This window comes from Mirounga leonina, unplaced genomic scaffold (assembly GCF_011800145.1).
Source record: "Mirounga leonina isolate KUSES-001 unplaced genomic scaffold, KU_Mleo_1.0 Mir_101664, whole genome shotgun sequence".
Taxonomy (NCBI): domain Eukaryota; kingdom Metazoa; phylum Chordata; class Mammalia; order Carnivora; family Phocidae; genus Mirounga; species Mirounga leonina.
The window spans coordinates 14,525,154-14,543,653 of NW_023270175.1; the positions used below are offsets into that span (position 1 = coordinate 14,525,154).

The 18,500-nt window shown below is 39.7% G+C and overlaps 1 protein-coding gene and 1 pseudogene across 3 annotated transcripts in view; one reads left to right on the forward strand and one right to left on the reverse strand.

Moving 5' to 3' along the window:
- XIAP (X-linked inhibitor of apoptosis) overlaps window positions 1–18,500 on the forward strand; it is a 76,906-nt gene that overhangs the window by 19,676 nt on the left and 38,730 nt on the right. For all 3 annotated transcript variants that reach the window (XM_035008310.1, XM_035008294.1, XM_035008303.1), the window contains one exon: window positions 16,750–17,658. In XM_035008310.1, coding sequence (XP_034864201.1) covers window positions 16,782–17,658 — 877 coding nt within the window. In that variant the 5' untranslated portion in view covers window positions 16,750–16,781. The remainder of the gene's footprint in view (window positions 1–16,749; window positions 17,659–18,500) is intronic.
- On the reverse strand, window positions 10,571–13,075 carry LOC118011006 (annotated as a pseudogene).

The following is an 18,500-nucleotide window of genomic DNA, read 5'->3' on the forward strand; positions in this document are numbered from 1 at the left end:
TCTCCCACTCCCCCTGCTTGTGCTCCCTCTCTCGCTGTGTCTCTCTCTGTCAAATAAGTAAATAAAATCATTAAAAAAATTTTTTTTCAAATATAGAACTTCTTCATTTCAGAAGATCCATCATCTGGCCATTGACAAGTAGCATCTATTTTTTTTTTTTAAGATTTATTTATTTGAGAGAGAGCACACATGGGGCGGGGAGGGACAGAGGGAGAGGAGAGAGAATCTCAGGCAGACTCCCTGCTGATCACAGAGCCTGACATGGGGGCTCGATCTCATGACCCTGAGATCATGACCTGAATGGAAATCAAGAGCCAGATGCTTAACTGACTGAACCACCGAGGTCCCCCAACAAGTAGCGTCTATTAATGTTGACAGCAGTTCAGATCAGGAAGCCTTTTTATGGCTTAACCAAGGATGCAAGAGGTATCCCACAAGAGAATGCAAAAGATTCAGTCCTTACAAGATCCTGAAAGTTCACTCCCAAAGATAGTCTAAGAAAGTAAAGCCCTTTGTTGTTACAGGCTGTAAGAATGGTGTGAAAACAGTGTCTCTTGTTTTCCCACAAGAAAACCTCCACTCGCAGACCCACTAATCTGGCACCCACCAGGCACTACCAGAATGGGATTTTTCCAACACTAACAAAACAACGAAGGTTGACATGACAAAAGCCCCTTATGGACTGGGACCTCTTATGACAGACTCCCCTGAGAGCTGGCATGTTAGATGAAAAGAGTGCTGCTTGTGACTTCATGTCTCAGAACCCCAGTCTATTTGGCCACCAAGATGCACACTGGTATGTGCATCTTCTGGCTGGCAGAGACAAGAGACAGTATTCTCACTGGTCACACAGCCACGCTCTCAAGACATAGAACAAGACAAAAGGAAAACTTCATCCAGCTTTTTATATATGTATGTTAACAGCTTTAGCTAAGCCTTGGGTCTCTCAGAGCCAAACTAATACCTAAGAGGGATGTGCCACTGGTTTGGGGATCATGTGGTAGTTTACAGAGTAACTTGCATGGAAACTTCTTTGAGATTGGCAGGTGACCTAATATAAATCTAACCTGTTCTGTTCCAATTTATTCTAATACAGGAATCTTTGGATTAGGTGGCCAGTGCTGTAATAGCTCTTAAATACTTGACCCATGCCCTCCAGTCTTGTGGCTTTGGCTTCCGAGATGTTTCTTAGCAACAGCCTTTACCTCATGTGTTCATTAACCCACAGCAAAGTTTGTCTAAACAGACACCGGTCTGGTGAGAACCATGAATTCACCAATCAGGGAGGCCTGCTTGAACAGCAGACTTACATGCCTGTGTTTCTACCCTATGGTCTTCCTTCTTATGACAAACAACGCAACAGAGACAAAGAAAAACAGTGACAGTCTCTGGGAGGAAAAGGATCAATAAAAATCAAGAGTACTCAAAAAAAAAAAAATCAAGAGTACTCATAACAGATCTTTACCAGAGTTGCTATTCCCAAGGAACTAGTTTCACAAATATTTTTTCCTGCTAATCTAAATTTAGAAAAGGAAAAAAAGGACTTGCACCACTCTCATTTCCACTGGACCCTTCAGGCAGAGATCCAGAAGACTGACATGGTAAGAATTCTTACCTTCTGCCATGCCTATCAGAGGTGCCAGATTTCTCAGGTGCCATAGCCCTGGAGCAAGCAGTGATCAGTCAGTAAAGTTGCTCCTGCTTGGCTCACCAACTGTTGGGGAGAAAAGTTTTTTCCTCTACTATTCTAGGTTCTTTGGCTGGTAAATTGATATAAAAGATTAACAGGAGAAAAACAAATTTAAGTACATACAGAAGCCATGTAAGAACATGAGAGCCACAGGCAGTCAGGTGGTTGAGGCTTATATGCCATCCTGAGCTCAGGAGAAGGGGGATAGGGGTCTGAGACTTCAAAGGGGAGGAAGACAGTTTACAAGAAGGTGGGAAGAGCAAATGTTTGATAAACAAATGTTTGCCAGGCCTTACAGAGAGAGTGGGACACAGAGAGGAGTTTGATCTCCAGGCCCTGCAGAGCGTCCCCCAGCTTAAGCACACCTAGCCCAAATTCTTTATAGTTATCTCTGATTTCTCTTCCTGGACCAAGCCCTTTATCTAAATTCCTTTAGGCAGTTAAGGGGAAGGTAAAGCTTTTCCTCTTTGGGCCTTGATTGACTTCAGCTTAAAGTAATCCACATGCCAAAGTGGCATATTTTGGGAAGGCTTGTTCTGAAACCCTTCAAGGAATACCAGAGGGTTTAAGGTACAGGGTAGCATGAATGAGGTGACTTCTTGAATTGTTTGATCATGTGTGTATTGTCTCTTTTTAAAAATATACATCTAAAGTTAGTGTTCAGAAATATGATTTGAGGGCGCCTGGGTGGCTCAGTTGGTTAAGCGACTGCCTTCGGCTCAGGTCATGATTCTGGAGTCCCGGGATCGAGTCCCGCATCGAGCTCCCCGCTCAATGGGGGGTCTGCTTCTTCCTCTGACCCTCTTCCCTCTCATGCTCTCTCTCAAATAAATAAATAAAATCTAAAAAAAAAAAAAAAAGAAATATGATTTGAGGGGTGCCTGGGTGGCTCATTGGGTTGGGCCTCTGTCTTTGGCTCAGGTCATGATCCCAGAGCCCCATGTCAGGCTCCCTGGTCAGCGGGCGGGCAAGGGGGGTGCTGCTTCTCCCTCTCCCGTTCCCCTTGCTTGTGTTCTCTTTGTCAAATGAATAAATGGGATCTTTAAAAAAAAAAAAAGAACTATGATTTGATGAGGTCATGATACATTTGTATAGTCATGTACTAGTCATCCATTTAAAATAATGTTCTAATTCAGATAAAGATTGATGTGGGAAGATGCTTATGATATATTATTAAATGGAAAAAAAGGGCTTCTGGGTGGTTCAGTCGGTTAAGTGTCAGCCTTCAGCTCAGGTCATGATCCTGGAGTCCCGTGATTGAGCCCTGCATTGGGGAGTCCCTGCTCAGTGGGGAGTCTGCTTCTCCCTCTGCCCTTCACACTGCTGTCATGCTCTCACTCTCTCTCTCTAAAATAAATAAAACCTTTAAAAAAAAAGAAAGAAAGCAAGTTATAAAATACCATGTATAATAAATCCCCTCTAGAAATATTTATAATATGCACACAGAAAAGGTTCTGAAAGGATAAATATACTAAAGGTCACAGCCTGGGTAGTAAGATTCTTTTTTAATTCCTCTCTTTTAAAAAAGAAAACATTAGGGGCGACTGGGTGGCTCAGTGGGTTAAGCGTCTGCCTTCAGCTCAGGTCATGGTCTCGGGGTCCTGGGATCAGCAGTTTCGGCTCCACGCTCAGTGGGGAGTCTTCTCCCTCTTCCTCTGCCTCTCACCCTGCTTGTGTTCTCTCCCCCCCCAAATAAATAAATAAAATCTTTAAAATTGTTTAAAAAATAAAAAGGAAAATATTTGTATTAAAGATTGAGTTAATATCCATCTTGAGATTTTTTTTTCCTGCCTGTTCCAATTTTAGCAACGGTTTTAATCTGGGCTCTGAATAAGCGTAAATAGTATTAATTATGTCATGGATCTACAGTTTGGACTGTAGATCGTTTGTTTTTTAATCAAAGGCAACTGATTAGCAAGCACTGTAAATTGCTTAAGTTCTGAACAGTTTCCAATGAAATGGAAGAGGGAATAATAGTAATAGTGATAGTATAGTATTATAATAGTAATAGCCTTCAGTGAATTATTGAGCCCCAAACCTGTGTATTGCTCATTCAAAACAGTGTTTTGGGGAACACAGTTGCATAATTTGTTAAAAGATGAGGGAATACCTTACTGTGTGTCCATTCTGAGCAACTGTACCTGTGGAGTTAATTATTATAAATAATTAGGCAAAGACTAGAGGTCTGTGCTCAAAATTTAAGTATTACTATGACTTTATAAACCAAGTATAGAACATGTAATTGATATTCTGTTTGTTGATTCTCAGTATGCCCTTGCAGGTGTTTACAGAAGTAGGTTTCATGATCAAGCACATATTGTATATAGCAGTATTCATAAGTTCAGGTTATTGACTGAGCTTATGAGCTAAGTGCTCATAAAGCCATTTAGTTATTTGAATGGCTATAGTGCTTAATTTTAGGGAATAAACTTTTGATTTGATTGAATGTAATTAACCTCAAAAATGTTTTGTTGACCTTTTAATTTAAAGTTGAAAGAGGGGTGCCTGGCTGGCTCACTTGGAAGAGCATGCGACTCTTGATCTCAGGGTCGTGAGTTTGAGCCCCACATTGGGTATAGAGATGACTTAAAGTTAAAATAGGCTTCATGGTTTGAAGAACCCTACTAGTATAAAGAAACAATTTGACTAAAATTTGAATTTTAATGTAAATATAGCTGAACTTTAAAGGTGATACACTCTTTTTGTTCAGGGCATATCATTTTTAAAAGTTCAGTTTCTTAATATTATGATAAATTTACGTACATACTACAACTTTGTAAAAATGCTTTTTTTTTTTAAAGATTTTATTTATTTATTTGACAGAGAGAGACACAGAGAGGGAGAAGCAGGCTTCCCGCGAAGCAGGGAGCCTGATGCGGGGCTCGATCCCAGGACCCTGGGATCATGACCCGAGCCAAAGGCAGACACTTAATGACTGAGCCACCCAGGCGCCCCTCAAAATGCTATTTGTGAACAGGGAACTAACTGGCTAATACCTTAAGGTAATTAAAAGAGGGATTGGCCTCCTTTTTATGTCAGTGAGGATGTTTCTTATCTTAAAAGATCTCTGTGCTGAACTATTAGAGACTCTTAATCTCAGGAAACAAACTGAGGGTTGCTGGAGTGGAGGGGGGGGAGGATGGGGTGGCTGGGTGATAGACATTGGGAAGGATATGTGCTATGGGGAGCACTGTGAATTGTGTAAGAATGTTGAATTACAGACCTGTACCCCTGAAACAAATAATACGTTATATATTAATTTTAAAAATAATAAATGGGAAAAAAAGATCTCTGTGCTGGATCTTCTATAGGGGGAAAAGGCAACTAATGAGCAAAACTTATAATATTTCTGCATGTAATAAGAAAGAATCTTAAGATAAATTTGAAATTATGATGGTGTTTTATGGTGAACACACATAAAATTTTGATTGTTACTATGAAAAAATTTTTTAATCCTATAACATTTTTGAAATGTGAATTTTAATAAGTTTTTATTTAAGTAATCTCTGTACCCAAGGTGGGGTTTGAACTCATGACCCCAAGATCAAGATTCAAATGCTTCTCCTACTAAGCCAGGCAGGTGCCCCTGAAATGTGATTTTAGTATAGGTTTTTATCACTGAAGAATTATACTGTTTGCATGGTATGCATGTATTTCCTATTTTATTCACATTTCCTAGGCATATATTAACAATTTTTAGTGCTCACGGTGATCTCAAGTGTCCAGGGGAGATGGTGGGTAGGATGTGGCATAATAACAGCAGTAACCTAATAGAGGTGGTTCAGCATTTGTTGTTTCGCCCAACATTTATTAAGCACTACTGCATGTTGTGCGTTGCCTGAGGCATTGGGAATACAGGTATGATAAGACACAGTCCTTGCCAAAAAAGACCTTCATTCTAACAATGTACTATATATATACACACATACAGACATGCATGCAGAAATTCCCAAATCTTGTTCTAGTACAACTTGGAGCATCAGCAAATTGTGTAGAGGATATAGTAGTGGCATAAAGAGTAATCATTCTGGGGTTTTGAGTGGAAGAATCAGCAAAGATGTCATAGGTGAGATTCTAAAAACTACATTTTCTGAGTTTTAAACAGATACCTTTAATTACTTAATGCATTTAAGCATAATAGTGCTCCAGTGGGAGCTAATAGGGATATATTGCTTGCATAATTCCTGTCATATTTTTAACATCATTGTATTAGTTTTTTTAGGGCTGCCATAATAAGATACCACAAACTGAGTGGCTTAAAACAACAAATTTATTTTCTCACAGTTCTGGAGGCTAGAAATTGGAAATGAAGGTGTTGACAGGGCCACATTCTCTCTGAAGATTCTAGGGAGAATCTGTCCCCTGCCTTTCTTGTAGCTTCTGGAGTTGCCACTGATCCTTGGTGTTCTTGGCTTTTTGATGCATTATCACTCCAGTCTCTGCCTCCATCTTTACATGGCCATCTTCCCTACGTGCCTCTGTGTCTGTGTTTCTTCTCATAAGGACTTCAGTCATAGTGGATGAGGGCCCATCCTAATGACCTTATCTTAACTTGATTACATCTGCGAAGAACCTATTTCCAAATAAGTTCACATTCCTAACCAGTGGTTAGGACTTAAACCTATCTTTTGTGGGGGCACGATTCAACCTGTAACAATCATTTAGTTCCTTTTGTGTTGTGCCATATCAATATAATTACTTAAAAAATGCTTTTTCATGATGAGAGGTTAACAAAGCCCCTTGTTGCAGGAATAACGTTAAGAATTTGTAGTTCAGGGGCACCTGGGTGGCTCAGTTGGCTGAGCGGCTGCCTTTGGCTTGGGTCATGATCCTGGGGTCCTGGGATTGAGCCCTGCCCCACATCAGGCTCCCTGCTCAGCGGGGAGCCTGCTGCTTCCTCTCCTTCTCCTGCTCCCCCTGCTTGTGCTCTCTCAGGTGCTCTCTCTCAAATAAATAAAATCTTAAAAAAAAGAAAAGAATTTGTAGTTCATTAAGTGAGCCTGTAGTGATTGGATAAATTTCTTCCAGAGACCAGAAGAGTGAAGCATAGATAGATTATAAAGATCTATGAGCTTCATAGAAAAAAAAAAAAACAAACACTAAAGGTCTTTTGTTGTTGTTGTTGTTGTTTTTTAAAGATTTTATTTATTTGAGAGAGAGAGAATGAGAGAGAACACATGAGAGGGGATAGGGTCAGAGGGCAAAGCAAGACTCCCTGCCGAGCAGGGAGCCTGATGCGGGACTCGATCCAGGGACTCCAGGATCATGACCTGAGCCGAAGGCAGTCGCTTAACCAACTGAGCCACCCAGGCGCCCCAACACTAAAGGTTTTTACTTATTTGTTAAGAATGGTGATTTATTACTCAGGTGCTATTTTGACTTAAAATTTTTTTTTCTTTTTTTATAAAGATTTTATTTATTTGTTTATTTGACAGAAAGAGAAAGGGAACAAGCAGGAGGAGCAGCAGAGGGAGAGGGAGAAACAGGCTCCCCGCTAAGCAGGGAGCCCAGTGTGGGCTCGATCCCAGGACCCTGGGATCATGACCTGAGCCGAAGGCAGACACTTAATCGACTGAGCCACCCAGGCGCCCCTTGACTTAAATTTTAATAGGTATTTATAGTGGTTAATTTTCAGTCATCAGAGACAGTTTCCTAGTTAGCTATCTTAAATAAATTTGTATTAATTTGCAGACTTTCATCACTGTCTGGTATACATATGAAACTGCTTACTTATATTTTCGAAGATGCTGTCATAACTGAAACTCATGATATTATGGAGTACGTTGTTTTTTTTGTTTTGTTTTGTTTTGTTTTTTTTAAAGATTTTATTTATTTATTTGACAGAGAGACAGCGAGAGCAGGAACACAAGCAGGGGGAGTGGGAGAAGGAGAAGCAGGCTTCCTGCCGAGCAGGGAACCCGATGTGGGACTCGATCCCAGGACCCTGGGATCATGACCTGAGCCGAAGGCAGACGCTTAACGACTGAGCCACCCAGGCGCCCGAGTACGTTGTTTTTTAAAATTGCCTAAGCCAAGTAATAATTGACTACCAGACAACTTTTTAAAAAAATTGTTAATCTTTGGGGCGCCTGGGTGGCTCGGTCGTTAAGCATCTGCCTTGGGCTCAGGTCATGATCCCAGGGTCCTGGGATCGAGCCCTGCATCAGGCTCCCTGCTCAGTGGGAAGCCTGCTTCTCCCTCTCCCACTCCCCCTGCTTGTGTTCCCTCTCTCGCTGTGTCTCTCTCTATCAAATAAATAAATAAAATCTTTAAAAAAATTGTTAATCTTTGTTTCAAGTAAGGCAGGTATTTATTAAAAAGCTTAATACATTTCTGAATAGTGTTCTGATATTAAATCTCACAAAAAATACTTCTCTCTGCATGGGATTTTTTCTATTGCTTTGACATTAGAGGGTTTTTTTTTTTCCCCAATTAGGATTTTCTTTTTCTTTCTTTTTTTTTTCTTTTTACACTGTTCAGAGAATATGCCCTTCAGAATGTAGTCATTTGATTCTTTCAGTGTTTTAATAGCACACAACTGTTTCTAAGGGCATGCATAAGGACGCCTTAGTGGCATAGTCGGTTAAATGGGTCGTATCTCAGGGTTGTGAGATCAGTCAAGCCTGGCATCAAGGCTGCATGGGGCTCTGCACTCAGCACAGAGTCTGCTTCAAAGACTCTTTCTGCCCCACCCTTCCCCCCCAAATAAATAAATTTTTAAAAAATAAATTTAAAAAGGCACCCTTTAGTAGATCTACCATAAAATTAATTAGTAAGGGTCCCTGGCTGGCTCAGTAGAGCATGTGACTCTTGATCTTGGGGTCCTAAGTTTGAGCCCCACATTAGGCATAGAGATTACTTAATCAAAATAAAATAATAAATTAATAAATAGCTTTTGGGGGAATTACACGTAAACTGTAGGGAACCTATGTACTTCATGATATTCTTAATTTTTATGTACATGCATACTGTAGTGCTTGTGCACATTGTACAATGATAAATACCCAAGGAGTCAGGCAAAGAATGAAAGTTGGCAGCCTTACTCTTATTTGTTCTAAGTGGATATGCGAGAAATAAATAGCCTAATGAAAATAATATGATGATAAACTCTGTCAACAATAAATACCACAACTTTCTCCTAAAGTGTAGTCAGTGATCCTGTAATAATCCCACTGAAGATCTAAAATCTTTGTATAAAAAAAGTACACAAATCTGTCCTGTGTGTAAAAATCTTTTAATCTATGTGTATTTTGTATTCAAAACAATTCACACTACTTGAATACATTAAAAGAGTTCAAAAGCACACTAACATAAATGTAGACACAACAAAAGGAATGCTTTGCAATGAGAGAGAGAATGAAGATAAGAATCAAAGGAGAGTCTCCTATATTACCAGAGTCAGTGCAATTAACTGCACTTCATAACAAATTATATCTATTTGGAACTAGTTTATAAATATGTAAGCCATAAGATGAACAAAGTGAATGTTAAAAACCCACAGAATTTCATAATTCAGGAACATAGCTTCAGTGCTTCATAATATGGAAAGAAGCTCCTAAAAACAGCCAATTGGTTTGCTTTCTTAGAAGTTAGAAAAAAATGCATTTCAGAAAATGATTTGTAACAATTAGGAACAGAAGAACATTAAATAAAATATTGAGAAGAACTGAGGTCCTCAGAGTATCAAAAGAGATAAGAATTAGACTTCATATTAGAATTTAAAGAATGTAGTTGAAAGAAATATTAGTGGTTAAATATTTAACCACTTCAAATAGAAGTGATTTTGTCCTCTCACCTACTTCTGGTTTGTTTGTTTTTTTAAGATTTTATTTATTTATTTGACAGAGACACAGCGAGAGAGGGAACATAAGCAGGGGGAGTGGGAGAGAGAGAGGTGCCCCTCTCACCTACTTCTGAAAATGTATAGTAACATCTAGTTTTCTGTATAAAAAGCGCATAATTTCATTAGCAAAGCTCCCTTTGTTTTAGCCTTAAAATCACCTCTGATCCAGTGCTCTTGGCTGGCACAGTTGGTGAAACATGTGACTCTTGATTGCAGAGTTGTGAGTTCAAGCCCCATGTTTGGCGTAGCGTTTACTTAAAAAAATTTTTTTTAATTAAAAATCACCTCTGTGGGCGCCTGGGTGGCTCAGTTGGTTAAGCGACTGCCTTCGGCTCAGGTCATGATCCTGGAGTCCCGGGATCGAGTCCCGCATAGGGCTCCCTGCTCGGTGGGGAGCCTGCTTCTGCCTCTGACCCTACCCCCTCTCATGTGCTCTCTCTCTCTCGTTCTCTCTGTCTCAAATAAATTAATTAATTAATTAATTAATTAATTTTAAAAAAATCACCTCTGAGGGGCACCTGGGTGGCTCAGTCGTTAAACGTCTGCCTTTGGCTCAGGTCATGATCCCAGAGTCCTGGGATCAAGCCCCGCATCAGGCTCCCTGCTCGGCGGGAAGCCTGCTTCTCCCTCTCCCACTCCCTTTGCTTGTGTTCCCTCTCTCACTGTGTCTCTCTCTCTGTCAAATAAATAAATAAATAAAATCTTTAAAAAAAAATCACCTCTGATCCACCAGTTTATACTAACAATTGCCAAACTAGCATTTAAACAGCTTTATCAAGATGTATCTCACCTACCGTAAAATTAATTTTAAAGTGTACAGTTCTGTTGCTTTTAGTATATTCACATTTGTGCAACCATCACTACAGCCTAATTTAGAATGTTTTCGTTACTCTGAAAAGAAACCCAGTAACCATTTGCAGTCACTCCCTATTCCCCTCCTGCCCCAGCTATGGGCAATCACTAATCTACTTTCTGTTTCTATTTATTTTCATAACATTTTAAACTTGCAACACTATTGTTCTCATGCCTGTTCCAGGTCATTGACTCAGAGGTTTAAAAGTTCTTCGACTAGCCATATTTACAAGCCCTGCCATATTTACAAGTCCAGCGACATCTTTATTCAGAAAACATTCGAATGATGATTTCATAATGATTGTTCCATAATCTAAGAGTTTTTGATCTGGTACATGTGTTTCAAATTCTGTTCGTGCAACTTGCTAGGGATGTTAAACTCAATTAGAAGGATAAAACCATTTTGTCCAGACTTGAAACGAAGTTTGTTCTATGTGTGTTAACCATTCCAGGCTTTCTGGTAGTGAGAACAGCTTTAGGAATCTTCTGTAGCATACCATTATCTTCAATAATAATGTCGTCTTCATCCTTTGGTCAACATACGGTTTAATTTGCTGTGGATGGCAAAGAAGGCTATTATTAACAGTAGATTTGCTAGAGCTGCCAAAGTCCTACTGTTCCTAACATTATTCTGGTTTACTTGTCTCGCTGTTACGATGAGATTGCAACTGTTTACAGTCATCCTATTACTTGATCAAAACTCTATTCTGAAACTTCTATGCCATTAACTTCTAAAACTTCATCATTAATATCCAGTAACCCTGTGCTGTGAACCTGATCTGGAATAAGCCAGGATGTTAAAGATCCCTGGGACTTATCTAAACCATGTGGTGTCTCCCTTGGGCTTTCTGAAACCATCCTGGCTATAGAGTCCTAGAGAATGTTCAGTGCTGTGTTTGTAAAGATAAACTAACCCTATGATGTGTTTCTGGGAGAATATTTGTGTCTGTAATAGAAGATGCAGGTCTAACATCTTGGGGCATACCAATGACTGGATGTGGCTTTTTTCTGTGGTTGACAGAACACAATGCATTGACTAAAACATTTTCCTTCTTCATTAGCATGTCTGTACCAAAAGCACTGTTATCTGCCTCTCCCTTCTTTTGTATAAAAATCCTAAGTAGTGGGTTGTTTGTTGAAATACCTTTGTGATAATTATCGTTATTTATAGGTAGTAAGTCTCCCTGGAAATCTGCATGGCCTAATAAATTGTCAACATTAGGTATTTTATGATCATGTTGTAGTAATCCACAAAACTCAAAATGTCCAAGTTTTGCTCTTTCTAGCAAAAAACCAATGAAATTGATTGTCAGACATACTCTTCACCTCCAGGATGCCCTGGCAGCCACAGTCCGGCTGAGTGCCGGGCTGCCTCTGTGGAGTGCTAGGTGGGCGCATGCGCACACTCAACCGCAGGCCAGGAATCCACAGCTCACCAAATGCATCTGTAGAGTCAGCTTGGATCTCAGTGCTCAGCTCTGCTGAGCTCCACAGGGCTTCACAGGACAGCAAGGACTGGTCTGGCAGTGCAGCCGGTAGAGGCACAATTCCCTCCCTACTCTCTGCAGGGCTCCAGTGGAGGAGGTTGAGGGGGCAGTTAGCCCATGACTGGGCTCCTGATCCGGGCCAACAGCGCCAACCTGAGAGACTGTAAGTGAAAATATTATTAAAGACATTTGGGGGGAAAAAAAGACATTCTGGATGGAGAAAAGGATCACCTGTACTCCTGCCACCCTAACCTAATTTACCCACTTAATAAAAGTTGCCTTACAATAAAAAAGGGGGGGTGCCTGGCTGGCTCGGTTGGCAGAGCATGTGACTCTTGATCTCGGGGTCATGAGTTCAAGCCCCATGTTTGGGGAAGAGTTTACTTTAAAAAAATTACCTTATAAGTCTTATCCAGGGGCACCTGGGTGGATCAGTTGGTTAAGCATCTGCCTTCGGGTCAGGTCATGATCTCAGGGTCCTGGAATCAAGCCCCGCATCAGGCTCCCTGCTCAGTGGGGAGCCTGCTTCTCCCTCTCTCTCTGTCCCTGCTCGAGTGCACATGTGTGCACTCTTTCTCTCTGTCAAATAAATAAAATAAAAATCTTTAAAAAAAACCCACAAGTCTTGGGGGCTCCTGAGTGGCTCAGAGGGTTAAGCATCTGCCTTTGGCTCAGGTCATGATCCCGGGATCCTGGGATCGAGTCCCGCGTCGGGCTCCCTGCTCCTTGGGGAGCCTGCTTCTCCCTCTGCCTCTCTTTCTCTGTCTCTCATGAATAAATAAATAAAATCTTTTAAAAAACAAAACAAAAAACAAAAACAAGTCTTATCTGTAAGTATATGTTTTCATGCGGTGGCAGTCTGATGTATACCTTACTTTATGTCCTTTTCTCCATTAAAATAACCTTTTTTCTGTATATTTGACAACTTCAGTAATAAAAGCCTAGGAGAAGTAGAAACTTTTGTATTGTGTGCAGATACCAGTAGGTGGGTTTTATGTGGCTATCTTTACTCAGTTGACTATGCTAAATGTATATGTGTGCTGTGTATGTATGTATATGTACATGTAAGTGTATTTTTTTGGTATGTGTATATTTTAAACACAACATCTCATGATCTTGAAATTTTCCATGCATGTGGCACTGCTTGCTGATTTTTTCTGTGCCATTGTTGGTTTCCATAGTACCATTTTTCCCAACCACCATTCCGTTCAAGATTACTGACTGCCTAGCCCCTTTAATTACAGAGCTTTCTTTGACATTTTTCTGTGTGCCTTCTTACCTTTCTGCTTACCCAATACAGAGCGTGAGTGTGCTTTCACAAAGAAGCCTTAAATGATCTCAGCATACTTTATTGCACTTAAGACTTTTTCACATCCAAAGCTTTTTATCACCCTTCTCCAATATCCATACCCCATTTTCTTCTCTATTCACAATTCCTGTGCTCCATATATACTTATTTTCTAAATATCATCTCTCCACCTTCACTTCACTTAAATCCTTTATAAATAAAATCCTCTCTTTCATCCCTTTCTTTTGGTGCCTTCCGCCAATCCCAAGGTTTCTATCTGTTGTCAGTCATTTTTCTCCTTTTCACCCTTAACCTCTCTGGTAATTCTGCTTTCGCACCCTTCAACAAAAGCTCACACTCTGATAATGTATATGTAGTGTTCAGTTGGGTGCTTCTGAATAAGTATCTGCTTTTCGGGGCGCCTGGGTGGCTCCGTCGTTAAGCGTCTGCCTTCGGCTCAGGTCATGATCCCGGGGTCCTGGGATCAAGCCCCCGCATCGGGCTCCCTGCTCTGCGGGAAGCCTGCTTCTCCCTCTCCCACTCCCCCTGCTTGTGTTCCCTCTCTCGCTGTATCTCTGTCTGTCAAATAAATAAATAAAATCTTTAAAAAAATAAAAAAATAAGTATCTGCTTTTCAAAACAGTGAAATCCAAACTATTAGCATGGAAATAACCCCTGGGAAGATGAGGTCTCCACTTGAAAGCTTCAAATAGAGATTCTCCTGCTATTATTGAATGATGGAGTTTTATGTAATAATATCTGAAATGGGGTGACTACTTGAACCATACAAATATCTGCTATTACAAAATGAGAATAGATCCTTGATTTTATACTTCTATTTTGATTGACCTGAGAAATAAAACTTAGCACTTCAGAGAAGGTAATTTTCATATGTTCTGGATTACATTGAGCATTAATTCTTCAGGGTCATTATAGACTTAGAAATGTTTTGTCCTGCCTCCTACTCTATGCCCAAGTGCCTTCTCATGATGGGAGAAATCTACAAGGCACCCCCAATCCATTCTGCACCGCTGTTGATTGTTGTAACTGTTCCTCCTTGTATTGGGTTAAAATTTACTGGCTATAATTATATTCATTGACTCGACTTCTGTCCTCAGGCTACACTGAATTTGGATCCCTTTCCTGTATAACAGCCTTTTAGATAGCTAATGGTAATTATTCTTTCCTCTACAGCCCTCTCCCCACATTTTTTTTCCCTTTGAGATAAACACTCTCAGCTCTTCTACCTGTTCCTCATTGGACACCATTTTCATCATCCCGATTGCTCTCTGTAGATACGACACTTTGTTAATGTTCCTTCTGAAGTGTTTTCAGTACTGAAAATAATATTCAATATGTAGTTGAATTGGATCTGGACCTTGTACATCTGGACATTAATGCAGCCTGGAGTTGCTTTAAGTTTCTTTTTTAGTAGCCATGTAATGTTGGCTCATAATGAACTTTTTTTAAAATAAGCTCTATGCCCAACATGTGGCTTGAACACACAACCCCAAGATCAAGAGTCTCATGCTCTACCAACTGAGCCAGCCCCTCATAATGGAATTTTTAATTAACTAAAATCCCAAGATTTTAATCTAGAGGTTTGCCTTCACATGACTTCTTTCTAAACCAAGTTTCCATTTTCCTTTAGTTGTGCAACAGATTTCTAAAGTCAGAACGTAATGTTTAATATCCTTATTAAATTTCATCTCAGCGGGCGCCTGGGTGGCTCAGTTGGTTAAGCGACTGCCTTCGGCTCAGGTCATGATCCTGGAGTCCCGGGATCGAGTCCCACATCGGGCTCCCTGCTCGGCAGGGAGCCTGCTTCTCCCTCTGACCCTTCCCCTGCTCATGTGCTCTCTGTCTCTCTCATTCTCTCTGTCTCAAATAAATAAATAAAATCTTTAAAAAAAAAAAATTTCATCTCAGCCTGTCAGCCAGCCTTGGTTTCTTTGAATCTTGATTTTTGTCATCCACCTTATGCTGATTGAACAAGGGGTCTTGACGCTAGTGTCAAAATGTTTTCAGACATCTGGGAAACAATAATGAAGAGTCATGGAGTCTATCTTCCAAAAATTGTTGTATCCAGATATATCTCAGCTCTTGTGGTATATATGAATTACTACCATTGTAAATGACAAGGCCAGGAAAGACTGAAGTTTATTGCCAGCCTGCAAGACAGAAGCCTTGCGTTGAACATTACTCCGAGATGATGTTCCAAGACCTGTTGTGCCAACATAATGCAGGGGTTGCTAATTCTTCCCAAGAAATCAATTAATGCACATACAAAGTAGAGACAGAATTATTGTGACCGTCTTTTTTTTTTTTCCCCCCAAGCATGTACTGAGCAGAGTATTAGGAATAGTGTGAGATTCTGGAGAATCAGGTTTGCCTGAGGCAACCCTGAATTATGCCTGTTGTCCCAGTGTAATTATTAGCAGCATTATTTTTCACTTTCCAAGGTGTCCAAGTTTGGAGGATAATTTATCTGGCTACCCTTCTCATAGCCCAGCTAGTCCCTTTTAGTATTTTATCTGGGTTAAATGTTACACAGCTGTAATCTGGCAGCTTTGATGAGGCTGTGGTAGTACTTCTCTTCCATTTGAACAGATTGTTTTTTGACCATGGGAAGTTGATAGCAAAAGTACCTGCAATTAAGGTCTACACATACTTAGTATTTTTCCTGAGCTACCCTCTAGAGGGCAGTAATATATACATCCTAAATGATCCGATTCCAACAAAAAATGGACTACAAGAGTCCCATTTTCATATGCATGAAAATCAGAAACATTTGATGCTCTGAAAGGACATACTGGAACTGGGGCGCCTGAGTGCCTCAGTTGTTAAGCATCTGCCTTCGGCTCAGATCATGATCCCAGGGTCCTGAGATCGAGCCCTGCATTGGGCTCTCGTATCTGGCTCTCCGCATCGCATCGGGCGCTTTGCTCCACGGGAAGCCTGCTTCTTCCTCTCCCACTCCCCCTGCTTGTGTTCCCTCTCTCGCTGTCTCTCTCTCTCTGTCAAATAAATAAATAAAATCTTAAAAAAAAAAAAAAAGGACATATTGGAACCAATATTGTGAGTAAAACTCAACCTTTTGCTAAGCAGAAAAGTAAATAATAAAAAATTTATTCATTAACATTCTGAACATACTTTTTTTTTAAATTGTAAAAACTGAACTTTGATGCCTTGAATATATAATGATCCATTATAACAATTACGCAGAGTTTAAGAATCTGCATATTTTATGCTTTTGTTTTTCCTAATTAATAATTTTACATGGTTAATAATTTTAATATATTCTGTATCACATAGTTTCCACATTTATGTAAAATAAGCAATTAAAAATGAATAGTTCTATTTTACCTGCTTAAATATTATTTCCTCTAAAAAATGAAAATGCTAGGTTTTACTTTATAACTTGAATCATGTGGTAATATTGAGCTCTAGTATTTGGAATTACAGTGTTTCTTAGAGATTGTGTAATTACTTTTATGTCATCAGTAAGTAATTTGTTAGCTCCTAATATCAAAATTATATTGCTTGTATTTCACATTTTGGATTTCCTAATGTAATGTTCTCTTTTTAGAAAAGGTGGACAAGTCCTATTTTCAAGAGAAGATGACTTTTAACAGTTTTGAAGGATCTAAAACTTGTGTACCTGCAGACATCGATAAGGATGAAGAATTTCTAGAAGAATTTAATAGATTAAAAACTTTTGCTAATTTCCCAAGTAGTAGTCCTGTTTCCGCATCAACGCTAGCACGAGCTGGTTTTCTGTATACTGGTGAAGGAGACACCGTGCGGTGCTTTAGTTGTCATGCAGCAATAGATAGGTGGCAGTATGGAGACTCAGCAGTTGGAAGACACAGGAAAGTATCCCCAAATTGCAGATTTATCAGTGGCTTTTATTTTGAAAATACTGCTGCACAACCTACAAATCCGGGTATCCAAAATGGTCAGTATAAAGCGGAAAGCTACCTGGGAAACAGAAATCATTTTGTTTTAGACAGGCCATCCGAGACTCATGCAGACTATCTTTTGAGAACTGGACAGGTCGTAGATATTTCAGACACCATATACCCGAGGAACCCTGCCATGTATAGTGAAGAAGCTAGATTAAAGTCATTTCAGAACTGGCCAGACTATGCCCACTTGACCCCAAGAGAGTTAGCTAGTGCTGGACTCTACTACACAGGTATTGATGATCAAGTGCAGTGCTTTTGTTGTGGTGGAAAACTGAAAAATTGGGAACCTTGTGATCGTGCATGGTCAGAACACAGGCGACACTTTCCTAACTGCTTCTTTGTTCTGGGCCGGAATGTTAACATTCGAAGTGAATCTGATGTTGTGAGTTCTGATAGGAATTTCCCAAATTCAACAAACGTTCCAAGAAATCCAGCCATGGCAGATTATGAAGCACGGATCATTACTTTTGGGACATGGATATACTCAGTTAACAAGGAGCAGCTTGCAAGAGCTGGATTTTATGCTTTAGGTAAACTTTCTTATTTAACCAGGCTACTAAGTTTCCAACTATTGCAGTGCTCCTAAAAAGTAGATGCCTTTAGCCCCTTGAACTGGTAAATATTTAGGTGTAGGCTGGCATGATTATTTATATCAGTATTAATCTGCGAACCCTTATGTCGAATCTGCAATGTAACCACTACATGTATGGGAGAAAGACAACCATATTGTGAGTTATGTTTACCTTTATGTGATTGTTTTTTGGAGAAGGATGACATGCAAAAGATGATAGATCTCCTCGATAGAAGAATGGGTCTGACAGTAACTCTAATTAATTGAGCACCTACTGTATGTGCTCAGTACAAGTATTACATGCATTCTTTCTACACCTCATTTAAAAAAGAGTTAACATTAAAGAGTTTAGTTTGGCTGATATTAAAATTGATCTCTGCCTTTTGTATATAGACTGAATATTTGAAAGCTGTCCTGTATGATGCCTTCTTGCTTCAAATAAGCACTTCTCAAACGGATGGCTGTAAACTTGTCAGGAAGGGCCGTTAGTGTGATGGCTTCCAGGTGTATTCAGGAAAGTTATACCATTATATATCTGACCCATTTATTTTAGGATTGAGTAGTGCCCAAATGCAAAATATTATTTATTTCAGTATTTTATTTACATCGTCTCCTACAGCAATCTTGAAGGCTTGTTTAGTGTCCTGTAGCTATAACCTTAGAGAAACTTACTTTGTAATTTTGTTATGCTAAGTACTGTTAAAGTTTCACAGTTTGAAAAAGTGTAGTATTGGTGGCCCCAAATGACACATTAGAAAGAAGGTAACAATTGTAATTTTTCACATAAAAATTGGCCAGTTT